The sequence below is a fragment of the Rhinopithecus bieti genome, unplaced genomic scaffold (genome assembly GCF_001698545.2).
Source record: "Rhinopithecus bieti isolate Rb0 unplaced genomic scaffold, ASM169854v2 scaffold_50877, whole genome shotgun sequence".
Taxonomy (NCBI): domain Eukaryota; kingdom Metazoa; phylum Chordata; class Mammalia; order Primates; family Cercopithecidae; genus Rhinopithecus; species Rhinopithecus bieti.
In genome coordinates this window covers 1,923,778-1,940,795 of record NW_016821745.1, presented here as the reverse complement: position 1 = coordinate 1,940,795, position 17,018 = coordinate 1,923,778, and the positions used below count along the sequence as shown (strand labels likewise).

The following is a 17,018-nucleotide window of genomic DNA, read 5'->3' as shown; positions in this document are numbered from 1 at the left end:
AACAGGAGGAATTGGTAATATCATAGAACAGTCTTACTTGAGCAGAGACGCGTCAGTCTTGGCTTGGGATGAGATGAACAAAGGAAAGCTCTCCATACCTGGCAGTATACTAAGGAATTCTAAGGGCAACCCACAGCCACCACCTGGAAGACATAAGGCTTCCTGAACTGGGGAGGGGTGGAGGAAGAGAGGGATTAGTTATGGCTACTACTTCTTTTGTTGGGTCTTGTTATCTGGGCTGTGGCTTTGATTACATACATTTAACCATGATTACATACATTTAAACCATGATGTGTAAAAGCTTAGTCACTGAGAACTCCCCAGGTAGCTACAAGTTCTAAGACTATTAATTCACTTGCTAGACAACATTACAAATGGGGGCCTTTCCCCAACTCTGTAGTCCGCTCCCTGTGGGATGGCTGTGGATTTCATGGCTCGTCTTCCCTCTTCTGTACCACCCTGCCCTGATTTGTGGTGCCTCTCTGCCTTTCCCACCTCCCTGGTTTCATCATCTCATCCCTGTTCATTGTCCCTCCACCTACCCACTAGTAACATCCTGGTTCTGCAGTGATGGCCAGCTTGCATGTGTGCTTAGTGTCTGTTTCAGTCCTGCATCTCCTTCTCAGGACTTTTCCCTCATTTTGTTCTTTCCAAGGTCATTTACAATTTCGTGTATTTAGATAACTTGTATTAAATCTGTTTTGCTTTTTAAGGCATCTGGCAGCTTTATGTTCATGTAATCCTGGGACAAGAAGCTGGAAAGGTTGGTTTGTGGTGGGCAAGACCTCTCCTTTGAATTATGGGGGAAGAGCATGAGGTCCTTAGAGGCAGAGTAGCTATAAACGTAAACAGTTTGATTAATGACCATTCTTGTAAACAATGAAAAAAGCACTTAACTGCATTTGTGTAGAATGTGGTTGTTTGGCAAGATGATAGGGCAGGTGAAACCATAGTTAAAAGTACCCTTTTCTGTTCTGTATTACTTAAGAAAGCTTGGTGCTTGGAAACATGAGTTTCAGATAATTGTGAAGTTAGGATTTTTCCCAACACAAAGGAGGATTTTTCTGTCCATCAAAAGATTGGTTTCCTAAAACAGTGAATTCTCTTGTTACCTTCAGCACCTCCCCCCAAACAAAAGATGAATTTTACATCTGAGGAAATATATATTGAAAAAGAGATAATGCCTCAATATTTGGTAAACCAAGACATTTGAATACATTTTTACACATCAGTTTATTTGTGTGCTCCTAGAGATCAAAATCAAAAAACCCGAACAGTCTCAGGTTCTGTGTGGAAATAATTACATTTATTTGATTCTGTAAAGCTGTTTGCCTGCTCTGTAATGGGATTAAAATATCTTGCTACCAGAGTACCTGTTGTCTTATGAGATGTACTTTTTTTTTTTCCACTGATATCATTGTTAGTATTGAGAACACTTCATTCTTCAAAAGGGAGAATCAAATAATGCACTGGTATTCCCAATTTCTTACTCTAAAACTTTACATGTGAAACGAGTTCTCTTCCAATCTAGGAGGGAGTTTTGGTTACTTTTAGTCTTTTTTCACATTCACATCTCTGTGAAAAACATTCGTACATGTGACAGCCTCAGCAGTTAAGGAACAGTTTTATCCACAATTGTTGATTGGTATTTTGAATGCAGATTGGATTAGAAGTAGAATTCTGGGCTTTCATCTAGGTTAAGATCTTAATTAACTAGCTTTTTTTGCTCAATCAGGATTGTGGAAATTAAACCTTACAGAAAAAGATTTGAATGACAGTGTTCTCAGTTTTCCCAAGGATGGTACAGAACTACATACTTAGGAAATAAATTAATTCATTACACACAAAGGATGTTGTAGGGTGTAAGTGCTTAACTCCCTCCTGGAGCTCAGTTGAGCAGGGTTACAGAGCAGGCATGTGTAAGGAATGGTTCACTGTGAAAGAGCCAGTCGCCATTTCTGAAGACAGTGTCACTGACCAGTGTCCCTCAGTTGCCAGTCCTCCAAGTTGAGAGCTGTGTCTTCGTCTGGGAGGTGGCCCTTGGATTGCCTTAGAGAGCAATGTAAGCCATAAATCAAAGACTGCATTTATTTTAGTTAGGCATTATCTGTGAGTAGGCTTCCAGATTATTTTATTCTAAGTTTCATTGGCATGTGTTACATTTTAAGTTGTTTTTTATTGCTGTAGCCTAAAGAACCTGCTTGTACACGCACAAAATATTCTCTTGAAATAATATCATTGATTTCAGAGGATCTGTGGGAAAGAGATTTCTCTGTAGTAACAAACAGTTCAGAATTGCTAATGCCAGCAGTAGTACTTAATGGTCCTTGTAGTTGCAGGGCCTTTAAAATTTTCTTGATTCAGTTGTCTTTTAAAAAACTCAGATTATCTTTTGTTATTTTCCAAACAAATTGTGTATTCTATATGTATTTCAACTATTACAAAATTATTTGCATGCAAATATATTTTTCTTAACATTTTAGAAAGGGACAGTACAGTGTAAAACTTTGTTACATTGAGGTATGTATCTCTTTAGAATCTAGACATAGTTCAGAAAACACTTAAAGGGAAATTAACATTTCAGTTGAAGTTACAAATGTAATTTCCATCCTGTCATATTTTGGTGACCTTTTGTGACAGCTTGTCTCAATTGGAGGAAAGCGTTTTCACTTGCTGATTAAAGATGTCATTTGAAACCATTTTATTACTGAGGAAAGTGAAATTAATCTTGACACTCAGAACCACTAGAAAAATAATTGCTGATTCACTGCATAAAATGTGTGTGTGAACTAATCATGTAGTCAAGATTAGAATAAAAGTCTATACTGGTTAAGAAGAGATTAAATTTTCTTTCAAATGGGGTCTAGTTTTCTTTGAAGGGGAGAGGGGTACCATAGAAACAATTTCAAGAAAAATGTGGCTTAGAGATTTTGGAGGAGTTTGGAGATGACGATGGGATCCAAGGTAGAAGGTAGACTCTGGTAATATTGAAAGCTTACCCTTGGCTGGGGAAGAAGGCAGGAGAAGGCATCTTGGTATACTCAGTGACATTTTTAGAAAATGTGGCGTAAGATCTGTTGTCCCAATTTAGCTAGTGTTGTAAAAGGACCATATGTGGCTAAATCATTTTCGTTCCCTTTAGGAATATAGAATAATGTGCCATCTGAAGTTTCTTGGGGCCAATGCCCATGTTTTCTGTATCCCTAAAGCATTTGGCAGAGCAGTGAGCAGCTGCTGGACACTCCACACGTGTTTGCATGAGTGTTTTCTCATGTGACTTTGCTCTCATTTGATTTGGCTTCTCTATCAGTCTGCATGCATATAAGAAGGCTTCACAGTAAAGTTTTAAGAAAATATGAAAAACGGAAATGATATGTATTAAATTGAGTTTTTTATTCTTTATGAAATCACCTTGACTTCAGAGTGAGTTCATTAATAGTTATGTTTTTAAGTGAGAAGGACCAGGAATTTGTTTTCTTGCATCTATGTGCCATCATCGTATGCTATTAATATTTCTACTGGCTTCAGTAAGAAAATCATACTGGTGTAGGACTGGTAGAGCCAGCTTCTGACTGATGGCATACACCATCAGTAAAAGGTGTGACTGCAGGCTGGGCGCAATGGCTTACGCTTGTAATCCTGGCACTTTGGGAGGCTGAGGCAGATGGATTGCCTGAGCCCGGTAGTTCGAGACCAGCCTGGGCAACATGGTGAAACCCCGTCTCTACTAAAATACAAAAAAGTTAGCCAGTGTGGGAGCATGCACCTGTAGTCCCAGCTACCTGGGAGGCTGGGGCAGGAGAATCGCTTGAACCTGGGAGGTGGAGGTTGCAGTGAGCCGAGATCATGCCATGCACTCCAGCCAGGGCAACAAAGCGAGACTGTGTCTCAGGTTAAAAAAAAAAAAAAAAAGATGTGACTGCAAAATGCCTTCTAGTGTGAGGGCAGTGGTTAAATTTCACTTCAACTTCTTTTTAGCCTCACTCAGCACATATCATTGGTCTCAAATGAAAATAATTTAAAATTGATTGGCGACACTTGCATTGTATCATAAAGGAAAGCCTGTTCTTATTTCTCAGACCTCACTGGTGGGTTGTGCATGTTGCTGGTTGTATCATCCTTGCCGCTGCTAGTCAGGTGTTTCCCGCGGGTGAAGCACAGGCTGTTGCAGAGTTTCATGTCACATCATTCTTTCCTGTTTTCTCCCTAGATCTCTAGTTTGGGCTCTCGGAAAGTAACTAACACATACACATCTTTTCACATAGAACTTTCAGCAGAGGCCAAGGCAGCATTGCTTGAATTTGAAGAAAGGGAGCGACAGCATAAACAAGGACGCTACAGCTCCAGGCGGGGAGGACGACGAGGAGGTCCGCTGATGTGTCGTGGTGTGGGGGACCAGAGGAGAGAGAGCACCGAGAGGGGCAGGATGAAGGACCACAGACCCGCGTTGCTTCCTACACAGCCTCCTGTCGTGGTAACTTCAGATTTTATTGGAGTAGCCCTAGAACTTTAGAACAAATGGCAGTAAGCTTTTGTGGGTATCCTATTATACATTTCTCTCTTCTTAGTCTGAAATGAAAGGTTCGTAGCAGGAGTAATGGCTGAAGTTGCTGCTTTATAGTCTCTTGTGATGTTGCACACTCCAGTCATCCTGAATTAGAAATTCAGCACTCCAGTCATCTGGTAGTAAGAAATCATCCTGTACCACAAATACTTCCAGAGGAGGGATTCATGAGCAACCTGATGCCCCAAGATGACATAAGCTCCTGTGGCACTTTGCTTGCTAAAGCCTCCAGAGGGGTATTTCTGAGTGTATTGCATTTGAAAGATGGTATTACAGATAGAATTTAGGCAGAAGTTGTTTATTTTATAAAAATATTTTTACCTTTATACTGTTTACCATAGATTTTTCCTTAAATATCAGTTTCTCAGAATTATTACAATATCCTCCATACAAAGCTTTCACAGCCTATAGTTTAGGAATAAATCGTGTACCTGTAATTTCAATTGGAATGTCCTTTGCATTTCAGAGATGGCACATCTCAGAAACAAAGACAGGAATTGTTGATTTTTTTGTTCTTTTTTTGTTTTTGATACAGAGTCTCCCTCTGCTGCCCAGGCTGGAGTGCAGTGGCATGATGTTGGCTTACTGCAACCGACACCTCCTGGGTTCAAACGATTCTCCTGCCTCAGCCTCCTTAGTAGCTGGGATTACAGGTGCTTACCACCACACCCAGTTAATTTAAAAAATATTTTTAGTAGAGACTGGGTTTCACCATGTTGGCCAGGCTGGTCTCAAACTCATGACCTCAAGTGATCCACCTGCCTTGGCCTCCCAGAGTGCTGGGATTACGGGCATGAGCCACTGGGCCCAACCAGTTAAGCTTTAGGGATTGTATGGCTTTTTACTTAGAAGTCAATCTTGAAGGAAAAATTTATTTAACACAAATATGTGTCCACTGTGTCTACCACTTGCCCTTTTTACATTTTTATCTGAATTTAGAGAAAATGACATTTCACTTCTGTTGAAATGTTGTATTTCAGGAGCCATTCATTTGTGAAATGATAAAGTAGAAGAGATAATTTTTGTTTTAGCATGAGAATTCCAACTCTGATGTGTAAAGGGAGAGTAGGTAGGTGTACACAATTTGATGATACTAGGAACTGCTGTCTGCTTACACAGCTGTTTTGTTTTTGAGCATCTCTAACAGCAAAAAGGCTGGATTTACAGTTTGTCTTTTTTTTCCTTGATTGCTCCCTGTCTCCGCCCCAAACCTCCGCTTGCCATATGTCGAATAGCCATTTTCATTATTCTGGCCTCTTTAGGGGCCAGACAACTCCCACAGGAGACCAGTGTTTACGTAATTATGGCTTTGATCCTGGAGAAGTTGCTGAACTCTTGTTTTCTTACCACAAAGAAGGGAAGAGCATGTATCTCTCACCTGCCTCCTTAGAGAGGCTGAACTGAGATGGCATTAATGCTTTTAAAAATGTCACGGACATTCAGTTGTCCTCAGTCCTGATGGTGACGTCGTATCTCTGGATTGTAATGTGACTGATTTGGACTGTTAGAGCCTACTGTGTATTAGGAGTAAACTAGACAGCTACCCTAAGACTGACACAGCTTTGTAAGCAATAGTCTCATCTTTGCTAATCAATGATGAGATCAGGGCTATCTTATCCTCCATTCCAACGGCGTTCTCTTACATCATAAGCTTTCTCCATCCTATTCACTCCCCTTCCCAGAGCTATTTTGTCTCTTTGAGTCTTGACCCCCAAAGTTTTGGAAAGAAAATTTTTGCCTCATGTCTCTGCTTGTACCCATTTTCTGCTTGGTTGGCTCCTTGCTGCCTGGATTCCATTCTGTTCCCTGTCCTGAATCCTGAATGGTGCCCTCAGAGATGCCACCTGACCCCTTGTCCTGTTGGACCACACTCTGGGGCCTTGGCCATCACACATGGTCTCTTTGTGAGCAGCTCTTTTTTGGGCATATGAGGTTTTGGATGTACTCTCTTATCTAGAATGGTTTCTTCTTTCTTCCCTTTGACCTTTTGATTTTCAAACTAAACTTTTATTTTTGATTGCATATATTTATGAGGTACAACGCACTGTTACGGTATGTAAATGTTGTGGATGGATTATATCAAGCTAATTAACATTGGCATCCCCTTGAATATTTCCTGGTTTTTGGTATTGAGCATTTAAAATCTCTTTGAATAGTTTCAAAATACCCTTTTCTTTAGTTGTGTTTTTCTTCAGGTTTTGTTCTTAGTCCTCCTTTTTCTCAGCGGTCTCCCCAGCACTGTTCCTCTTGCTGTTACCTAGTGTCTCTCAGTGAGTCTTAGTCTCTAGCCTAACCTCTTTCCAGCTCCATTTTCTCCGTCTCCCAGCTGTCCCTGTACCTCTGCAAACATGGGTTTCATAGACCCTGAATGTCACTTGTTTAATCACACAAACATGATCTTTCCCTCACAACTCTGTGGTCTTGAATTAATGACCATGCATTGTGGTCACTCTCAGTTCAATTAAAATTGAAGCCCCGGTGTCTGTTCGTGTGCTATCTGTGGGATACAATGGTGAATAAGATAGACAAGATCCCCACGCTCATGGGCAAATGTGCACAGATGCGATGAGTTAAGGAGGGAACATACTGCATATGGGAGCGTGTGTGCTAGTGGATGTGAGCTGGTGGAGGAAGGATAGGTGGGCTAAGGCCATTCATAGATTAGTTTTAGAATTCTACTCATTGTGCCTCTGAGATGTCTTCTTGCTCTTTGTCAGACTATGGCTGTTCCTGTGCTTCAGCTCTCGCCATAGCCTATTAGATGGTCTCCTTCCATCTTCTTTGCCCTTGTTCATCTCACACTGCTGTGAATGATCATTTTCCTACCAAAAAGATCATTCGTGATCCCTTGTTAAACATGTTGTCTATGGCATAGTAATGGATCATTTACTTGGAATTCAAAAGCCCTCCATAATTTGGCATCATCTCAGGGAAAATAGCTTGTTAAATTAGACAACTGAATTAGTAGTGGTCTACTGCTAATTAGCTGTGTGACCAGTTTGGTTAGCGATTAAAAGCAAAACCTGTGGAATCAGATGGCCTGAATTCTGGTTCCAGCTTTTCTGCTTTCCAACTACTTGATCTTGTAAAAGGTCAGTAAATAGGACCTACTTTATAGGACTGTGGGGAGCTAGGTCAGCTAACTTTCTCTACTGACCTTATAGTAGGAACTTAAAATGTGGGGAAGGTTCAGTCCACAGCAGCTGTTGCGGTTGTTGATTTCTTCCTCTCTAGTGACTGACAAAATAACCAGCCTCGAATCGAGATCTCTGACCACTTCGAGTGTGTCATTTTCATACCTTCTTTCCTGGTCTCCTGGTTTTACCAAGCAGGTGGGTCTGTGCTGCTTCTGCTGCTTTCTGGGTATCTGTGCCTCACTCTGCCTTGCACCTCTCTGTCCTTCATCACCGAGTTCAGGTGCCACCCTCTCAGAGAAGCTCCCTCCCAGCCTCTCCTGGAGGCTCTTTGTAGCCCTGTCCTGTTTTCAGGCCTCAGTTCTGGAGCAGGGTGACTGGTGCGCATCTCTTGCCTTGCTTACCAGAGTTCCTGGAGGGGGATGCAGGACTGCTACAGGGAGGGCCGTGGCAGCTGCTCTTCTGTCCCTGGCACAGGGCTTTGCTCAGTGTGGGCAGTTCTTTTCCCTGAACTGAATTTTTCTTTTCTTCAAAATTCACACTGGGTGCTTTGGGGCTGTTTTCCTTCTTGCCTTGAGATTGACTCAATTGTGAGACTAGAGCCCTCACTGTGAAGAAGTAGAGAAGCTTCTTTAGCCTGCTGTTTTGATACAAATTGTTACTACAGACTTCTTCCATTGTAACTTTACAAATGCAATCAGGGTAAATTTGTAACACATCAGCATTCTTTTAAATGTTGATTTCGGTGAACTTTTGTTTTGTTTTTTGTTTTTTTTTTTTTTTGTGATTTGTAGACTCATTCTCCAAGGTTAATTCCTCCTCCACAGCCCCAGGCTCCCCCTCCACCGCCACCACCGCCTCAGCAGCAGCCGATCAGAAGCCTGTTCCAGCCGCAGCAGCTGCAGCCGCTGCTTCCGGTGCAGCACCCGCACCACCCATCCCCCCCTCAGGGAATGCACATGCCTCCCCAGCTAGAGACCCCAAGGATGATGATGACCCCGCCACCCGTGACTCCACAGCAGCCCAAGAACATACACATCAACCCGCACTTCAAAGGGACGGTGGTCACGCCTGTTCAAGGTCTGTGTTTCCTTTTACTGTTGTAAAGCATAGATGGCCCTAGCTTCCAATGGTTTGACTTAGGATTTTTCCACTGACGCGTTTTCGACTTTGTGAGAGTGTGAAAGCAGTATGCATTCAGAAGAAATCATAGTTCGAATATTGAGATTTGATCTCTCCTGGGGTAGCAACAGGCATCCCAAAACTCGCTCGAAGCTGGGCAGGGGGTGCTGTGGTTCCCAGCTCCGATGATTTTGCCAACTGTGGAATGATGTGAGTGTTCTGCTTAAGGTAGGTGAGGCTAAGCTATGATGTTCCATTGGTTGGGCATATTAAATGCATTTTGACTAAGGGTCTTTTCAACTAACGATAGCCTTATTGGGATGTAACCCCATCCTATATTGAGGAGCATCTGTTATGTTATAGATTACTGTGCATCTGAAGGCATTTATTAGTTTATTGCACTGAAGCCGTTGCTATGGCAAAATGGTTTTCACATTCATATTTGTAAGGATGAGTTTTCCTTGGCTCTTCCCCATTCATTTAGATTTTAGCTTGATGGGTCAAGTATATTTCTTTAAAAATGTGTATCTCTTATTGTATAATTGAGTGGAAAGTGCTGATCTGTGACTCTTCATAAGTCTCCCGGTGAGGATGTTTGCAGTGGTGAGTGTCCCTCTTTGGTTCCAGGTAGCATGTTTCCCTTCAATTCCAGTGTCAGCTGATGGAGAGGGGACATATCCATCTTTTAGTTGTTGTAATCAAATAAATGCAGATCTGATTTTTACTTAAACATGTTCCTTAAGCTAGGAAACTGTTTTCAAGCAATTTATATGAAGCATTAACTTCATGTATCTGTGAACACACACACATTTATTGAGTTACTACTCTATTTTTGGCATTTGAGTTATATTGATGAACAAACCAGACAAAGCTTTCTTCAGCCATGATCTTGCTTTCTAACAGTCTTATTATTATTACCAGTAAACATAAGTATTTTATGTGGCATGGTAGAAGATGGAAATGCAGTGAGAAATTGAGCAGGATGGGGGGAAGGGATGGGTTGTCTCTTAATAATAGGGTGATCAGGGTGAACTTCACTGAGCAGGAAAGAGTTGAGGGATATCCGTAAGTTAGTAATGTGGCTGTTCGGGGAAGATTGCAGGCAGAGTGATCAGGTATGAAGGGGCTTCCTCCAGGTGAGACCCTGCCTGCAAGTATAAAGGAGCTGGGGAGAAGGAGGCGCAAGCCTGGCCGAGATGGGGCACGAACTTGAGGCCACTGTATTGACAGACTTTGACTGTGTTTTGCTAAAACAGAAGTTGGATGATAATTGGTGGGAGCCAATAGGCTTGAGAGAAAGTTTTTTATTCATTGCACTTAACAGAAAAGAGCTAGTGAAGAAGGAGAAACATCATTGATGCAGATGAGAGGAAGACTTGTCTTGTCCAGGACCATGTGCCAGAGGTGGGCTTGCTGAGATGGAGGAGCAGGGAGTCCTCCACGGTTGGGGCAGATGGTGAAGCCTGAGCTCAGATGAGTGGGCAGGTGGAGAAGTCTTGTGTCAGTTCTTCCCTGGTGGCCTCAGTTTCCTCAGTAGGTAGTAAGGAGCTAGAGTGGGGAGGTAGGAGAGCGTGTTGAAGGTCTGAGGAAAGGAGCTATGGAGCATCCGCTCGTGCTTTGGAAGAGTGGATGTGCGCAGGGATGGGTGGGGCTGCTGAGCCCGTGAGGAGCATGGATTTGAGGTGAGGGCAGTCAGCATGGTTGTGTGTCCAGCTGTGCTCATCTGCACGCACTAGGTGTGGAATAGGCAGGCGGTTGGGTTTATGAGGGTCATGGTTTTCACAAAGTAGTAAAGGGGAGGCAGTGCGGATAACGATGGGCTGTGGATCATAAGGTAGATGCCAGGGAGGAGAGGCCAGCAGGGAGGAGGCTGAGACGGTGAAAAGGAGGTCACGGGAGAGCTTTGTAGAGTTGAATGGTTGTTTGAATCAGGGTGCTGGAGGAGTGAGATGGAAGGGTAGAATGGTCACCAGGACTGGAGGCAGAGGCGGCACGGATCTGAGGCAGGGCACGGCCAGGGCCATCTTTGGGTTTATTCAGACTGGAGCTGAGCTCCCTGAGACATGACGGGCAGTGTGGTGCTGGGGGATGTCAGCTGGTGGCATGAGATGAAAGCTGGATCTGGAAGCAGCAGTGAGATCAAGAAGGAGCCCTTCTACCTCCAGACCTTTGGCAAGAAGCTGTGGGAGAACAGCTGCCGCTCAGAGGGGCCATGAGAGCAAGAAGGTGAAAGAACTTGGGCTGTTGTGGATGCTGCCGATGGGTGGGGAATTAGGGACTCCCAAGGGTGTGGGAGAGAAGTTTCAGAAGTGGAGAGTAGCCTAAGGTAGTAGTTCAAGTGCAGGGGATTGGCCAGTGACCTAGAGCCTGGGACCCTCCCATACGTGGGTCAGAAGTATTATGACGTTGTCCTGTGGCCATGGAGCAGGGGACTGTGATGGTGACAGGCTGGCACAGAGTGAAAGGGAGGGGGGCGCCTCTTGACAGTGTCTGCGGGTCACCACCAGGCCACTGGGCATGGCAGATAAGCATAAGGTTTTAAAGTACAGTTAACTCCTAAGCCCTCCTGACCCCATCGCATGTCCCTGTGTGCCCACAAAGTTCTTCCCACCCTGGTTAGTATTACTCGTCCCCACATCCTCTTAGGTGGCCCTGAGCGTCGCTGACTGGCGTGGTGCCTGTGTCTCCTGCAGTAGCCGTTGAATGAATGGACATGTGCATACTTGAATGGGGAAGGTGGCTTTCCTTCAAGTAATCCTTTGCGTCTTCCCCATAGTGGTTGTCCTAAACCTGGCACTACTGTCAGTCTAATTTGTTGGAATGATTTTGCTTATGTTATTCTTTCTTGTGCATTTCCTTGTAAAATGCAGTGGAAAACTGGCATTTGGTAATATGTACAGATTTTCTTTAGCTTAACTAAAATAGTTTTAGAATTATAGGGTGGTAAAGCTATCAGGAAGCCCCAAGATATCCTCTATGTATGAAAATGGTGTCCCCTGCAAAAGTTAGCAGCCTGACAAGTGTGGAATGCAGGCCTTGCACCCCAAAGCACACATGTGATTTAGCAACTACTCCAAGGTCAGCTTTCTGACAGAAGTTTTTCAACTCAGGACCAGCTAGCTTTTTCTCACCATGAAACCAGGAGCTTTAGTGCCATATGTCCCTTGTCTGTAATTTGCCTTTGACCTTCAGAGGTACACAGACACAGAAGAGAAGGACAAAATAGCCTTGCTAGGTAGATAGGCAACACTTTCGAAGCAGTTGTTTATTCTGTAATAAATGAATGAGCTTAAATAGAAATGCACAGTTCCTTTTGAGAGAGACCGAATATCAAGATGTCTCCTGTACATAAAAGATACACAGATTAAACCTTTGATTCTCAGAGCCTTACATAGATGAAAGGTGCTTTTCAAAAGTTAACAATATATACACATCTTCTTCTGATGGCACAAACTTCCTTTTGAGGATGAAGAGGGTTCCATTATAATGTATTTAAAACTGTTTTGTTGGAAATGTAACTTGTTTCCAGATTTTTAGTATTATAATGAATTGAAAACTTAGTCCATTAAATACATGGGACAAGTTATAAATATTAAACTTCAGATATTCAAGTTGAAGCTTCAGCTGGACTGGTCTCTAACATCACACCTTCTAAATTCTTCTGTGCTCACAGTGGGCAGCCAGGGCCCGGTAGGTAGAGCCTGCAGACACATGCCTGGGCATTCCCACTGAGGTGGCTTCTCTTGGGTGGGCCAGGTGTTTGCCTTGTTCCCACCGGGACTGTCCGCAGCAACCCTTTTTTGTCAGCTGTTTTTCCTTTTCTGCTGTGTGTTTTGTTTTGTTTTTTTGTTTGTTTGTTTGTTTTTTGTTTTGTTTTAAATAGGGAAAAGGCTGGTACTTTGTGCAGATTACCAGCTCATCAGAGGGTTCTGTGTAAGAAATCCATTGATTAAAATCAGATTGCTTTCTAGAGATCCCACCTCGCCTTCTTTCTCTCATTCTCCTGGTTAAAGAGGCTTAATGTTTTATCCTTTTATTGTGTGGGAATTTTTTGGTAGATATTGGCATTTAAATTCTAAGTAGTACCTATGATCGAGTTAGTGAGGATCTGGGTGTCTTATATTTGTTAACTTGATTTTAAAAATCACGTCTTTACATTTAATATGTAGTTGTTTTCTTTGTCACCTTCATTATCTTCTTAGGTCAGAGATATTCTTCTTTTTTTCTTTCTCCACTTTCTCCAGTCTAGTGTTTCACTTTAGGTATGGAATTGATGTAACATCAGCTGTGTAGAATTGAGGGGAGAGTTGGATTCTATTTTATATAAAGTCTTACAAACTGACCCACTCTTAATTTTGAAATTTGGACTTGTTAGATTAGCCTGTCAAGGAAGGGATGAACTTCTGGCATTTTTACATTTTATAAAAGTAAGTTTTCTTTCTGTCACACTTTGCATTTGATCAAGCAGTGACACAGGCCATGTATGCTATCACTTGAAGTTGAAGTGTGGAAAGTGCAATGTGAATGATAAGGCTTAATGTATGGAATTCCTTGAGTAATCATAGTTTAAAAAAAAAAAAAGTTTATCCTAGCACCCTGTTTTTGAAGTGATTCTGATGGACTTTTAAGAGGTATCACGTGTATTTCGCATTTAGCAGACACTTCTTAAATTAAAAAATACGCTACGTTGTCAACTCCACCTGATGTGTATGAGTTTGCTGGGGCTGCCATAACAAGCACGGCAAATAGGGCGAGTTAAACAACAGAAACTTATTTTCTTACAGTTCCGGAGACTGGAAGTCCGAGTTCGAGGTGTGGGCAGGGCAGCTTCCTTCTGAGGCCTCTCTCCTTGCCTTGTCATTGGCCACCTTCTCCCTGTGTCCTAACGTGCTCCTCCCTCTGTGGGTACTGTCTGTGTCTAAATTTCCCTTTCTTTTTTTTTTTTTTTTGAGACGGAGTCTCGCTCTGTCGTCCAGGTTGGAGTGCAGTGGCCGGATCTCAGCTCACTGCAAGCTCCGCCTCCTGGGTTTACGCCATTCTCCTGCCTCAGCCTCCGGAGTACCTGGGACTACAGGCGCCCGCCACCTCGCCCGGCTAGTTTTTTTTGTATTTTTTGGTAGAGACGGGGTTTCACTGTATTAGCCAGGATGGTCTCGATCTCCTGACCTCGTGATCCACCCGTCTCGGCCTCCCAAAGTGCTGGGATTACAGGCTTGAGCCACCACGCCCAGCCTAAATTTCCCTTTCTTATAGGGACATCAGTCAGGTTGGATTACAGCCTAGACCTCATTTGACCTTAGTTACCTCTTTTAAAGACCTAGTCAATGGAATCCAGTTACATTCTGAGGTACTGGGGGTTGGGACTTCATTGTATACATTTGGGGTTGGGGCGGGGGGAGGGAGTTGCAAACAGTTCAGCCCCACAGTACCTGACAATCTGAGAGCTTCCTAGGTGTATCTGCCAGCATGTTTTGATGTAAGATATAGCCTGCACTTAGATTGTGAGTTTCTTTGAAAATCAAGATCAGTATAGTGCATGGTGAGTTTTAAAGAGCTTAAACACATCTGATTTAGCCTCAAGGTATGAAACTTACATTCTAGCTTCTTCTCTATTCTGAGATGTCTTTTTAAAAATGATTTGTTTCGTTGTTCTGGTGGATTGATGGAAGTCCTGCTTGTTTATAAACCAAAGTAAACTAAAAGCCTTGGCATAGGAGGTGTAGTAGAAAATTTTTAACGGTCTGTGAGCGTTTTTTCCAGTTCCTAGGATGTGCTGTTTTCCTTTCTCTGCCTGCCTCACTTCCCTCCTTCCCTTCTCTCTTTCATGATTCATAAGTGTTGAGATTTAAATATGTATGTGACTGGCGTAGGAAAATATAACTGGGATTCGATAACCTGAATTATCTGGATAGGGATAGGAGAAACAAAGTAGATTTTTTATTTTAGAGTAATACTGTCTTCTTTTGTTGCAAAATATTTTAATTCCAAATAATAGTCAACTACTGAGATTTAAACTTCTGCTTGCACTGTTGTGTACTGAAAAGGAAACTTCTGCTTTCTCCCTTTTCTTTTTTGGAAGTGTTAAAAATACTAAATGTTTAACTTAAGTATAAGCAGAATGTGTTATATGTCTGGTACGCGTAATATATATTTTATATTAAACTTCATGTCTTGTATTACAGGGGTTTGGGTGTTGAGTAAAATGTGTCTCTAACGCAAGGGGTTTTTCTTGCAGTGCCCTTGCTACCAGTTCCGAGCCAGCCGAGACCTGCTGTGGGACCCCAGAGATTCCCAGTGAGTAGCAGCTGCTCCTTCTGCTCTGATAGGGATGAGCATACATTTACTAAGAAATATTAATATAGCAAGTGCAAGAGGTTCCAGCCAAATATAATTTTAAGGATTTGCAAATATTGACAGTAATCTCTGCAATAGAAAATGTTTGTTAAAAGCTTAAGGTCAGTGGATTTTTGAGAGTAGAATTAATTTTGTTTAACTGTAAAATTGTTGAATCAGGATCATCAGTGGAATGCTGTTCGTCTTAAAGAATATGAATATTGATTTTATTATTGCCTTATGGTAAGTGAGAAAGAGCCTTGCTTTATTAGAGAGATGGAGGTGTATGTGTGCATGCGCCCACAGGCACATGTATGTTTGTGCATGTGTATGTGTGTGTGTGTGTGAAATTCTAGGAAATGAAAATGAGAGATCTCTTGTTTTTTAAAAGAACCTCTAGGGTCTTGATGAGCCACTCATTTTATAATTTAAAATGAATGTTTTCACTTGAAAATATCTTTAAAAGAAAGCATATATTCTCTCTCTTGCTGTCTCTCTCACACACACTCTCATTCACTTATACACACACAGAAATGCACACTTTGCTGTATTTTCAGTAATTTTATCCATTCTTCTAATGTGTTTTAAGTAGAAGAAACAAGCCCATTAACTAGATATATTTGTTTAAATATATACATTTTATTTTATGTGAATTTTTGGTTCAGTGTGTAGTTTCCATGGTTTTACTAGAGAGTACATTTTTTTTTTCCCAAACAGTTTGGGGAAAAAAATGTACTGACCATAACATTTTCATGTAATTTATATGTAAAACAGAGGTAGCCTTATTTAGGTTAAACAGTCTGATTTTCAGGAAATACCTAAATGGCCTATTGAACTGTTTATCTTTGGTACTTCAGTAGATAACATTTATATATGGCATTTAGCAAGAAGGCTTAAATGAAGGATGTGAATGTATAATCAGGTGATTATTCAAAAATAACATTATTGGATTTAAGGTTCAGAGTATTTTATAGAAATTTCTTTGACTTGTAGTTATGAATTATGACACAGTTTCTAAAGCTGGTTCTTCGTGATTTCTTTATAGTTAGCTAATGTGTTTCTATAAATTATTTACCAAGTTCTAAAATTAGTTGTTTTAAAACGTTAGGTGATTTTATTGGGTATCTATTTGAAGCAGTTGTCTAAAAGCCAAGTTTTATTAGTTCCGTTGCCTAAGGCTGACATGTATGATTTTAGTCATTGAATATATTTCTTCTGTGGAGTAGTTTGTCTGCTAGTTATTGTAAAGCACTGACATATTAAGTACTTTTGCTTTTTCAAGACTATTATTATATCTTTGTTAAAATCATTTTTGGATGTGTTTTCATGTTTTGTACTACAAGGATAAAATTTGATGTGAATAGCATTTGCAGTTAAGATATAAACCTAAAGCAATGTAATTTATATTTTTGTAAAATGTTTACTAATATAAACTTAGAATAGTCAACTGCAATTTTATTTCATTTTTCAGTTGTGCAAATATAATTGTATCTGATGTTAGGAATAAAACCTTAGAATACTTTGCCGCTATTAGAAGAGGATAATAAAAGAACATTTTTGTGAGAAATTGAACTTGCTCTTCAGTTATATAGTACTCTAAGCTTGGTAAATATGTTTCAAGGCAGTTTTGAACAGTTTCTGTGAGGTGCAATGTTCTATTTTTGTTTTTGAGATGGGAAGTATGTGTGGGTGATCAGAAATGGTTGGGCTAGAAATGAGCTGTGTATGTGAATGTAGCTTAGTAAGTGTTCTCTTCAGACCAGGTCTTTACCACGATTTAGCATGTCTCTTCCTTTAAGTCCCCAGTGCTGACATCACAGTGAACTTGGGGCGTAGCGCGTGCAGTGCACTACTTATTTCTATCA

At 41.5% G+C, this 17,018-nt stretch overlaps 1 protein-coding gene across 1 annotated transcript in view; it reads left to right on the top strand.

Moving 5' to 3' along the window:
* The window catches only part of RBM33 (RNA binding motif protein 33), a 135,950-nt gene that overhangs the window by 54,882 nt on the left and 64,050 nt on the right, over positions 1-17,018 (top strand). The window contains 3 exon segments of the mRNA XM_017860563.1: positions 4,266-4,474; positions 8,526-8,778; positions 15,056-15,114. Of these exon segments, the coding sequence (XP_017716052.1) occupies positions 4,266-4,474; positions 8,526-8,778; positions 15,056-15,114 (521 nt within the window).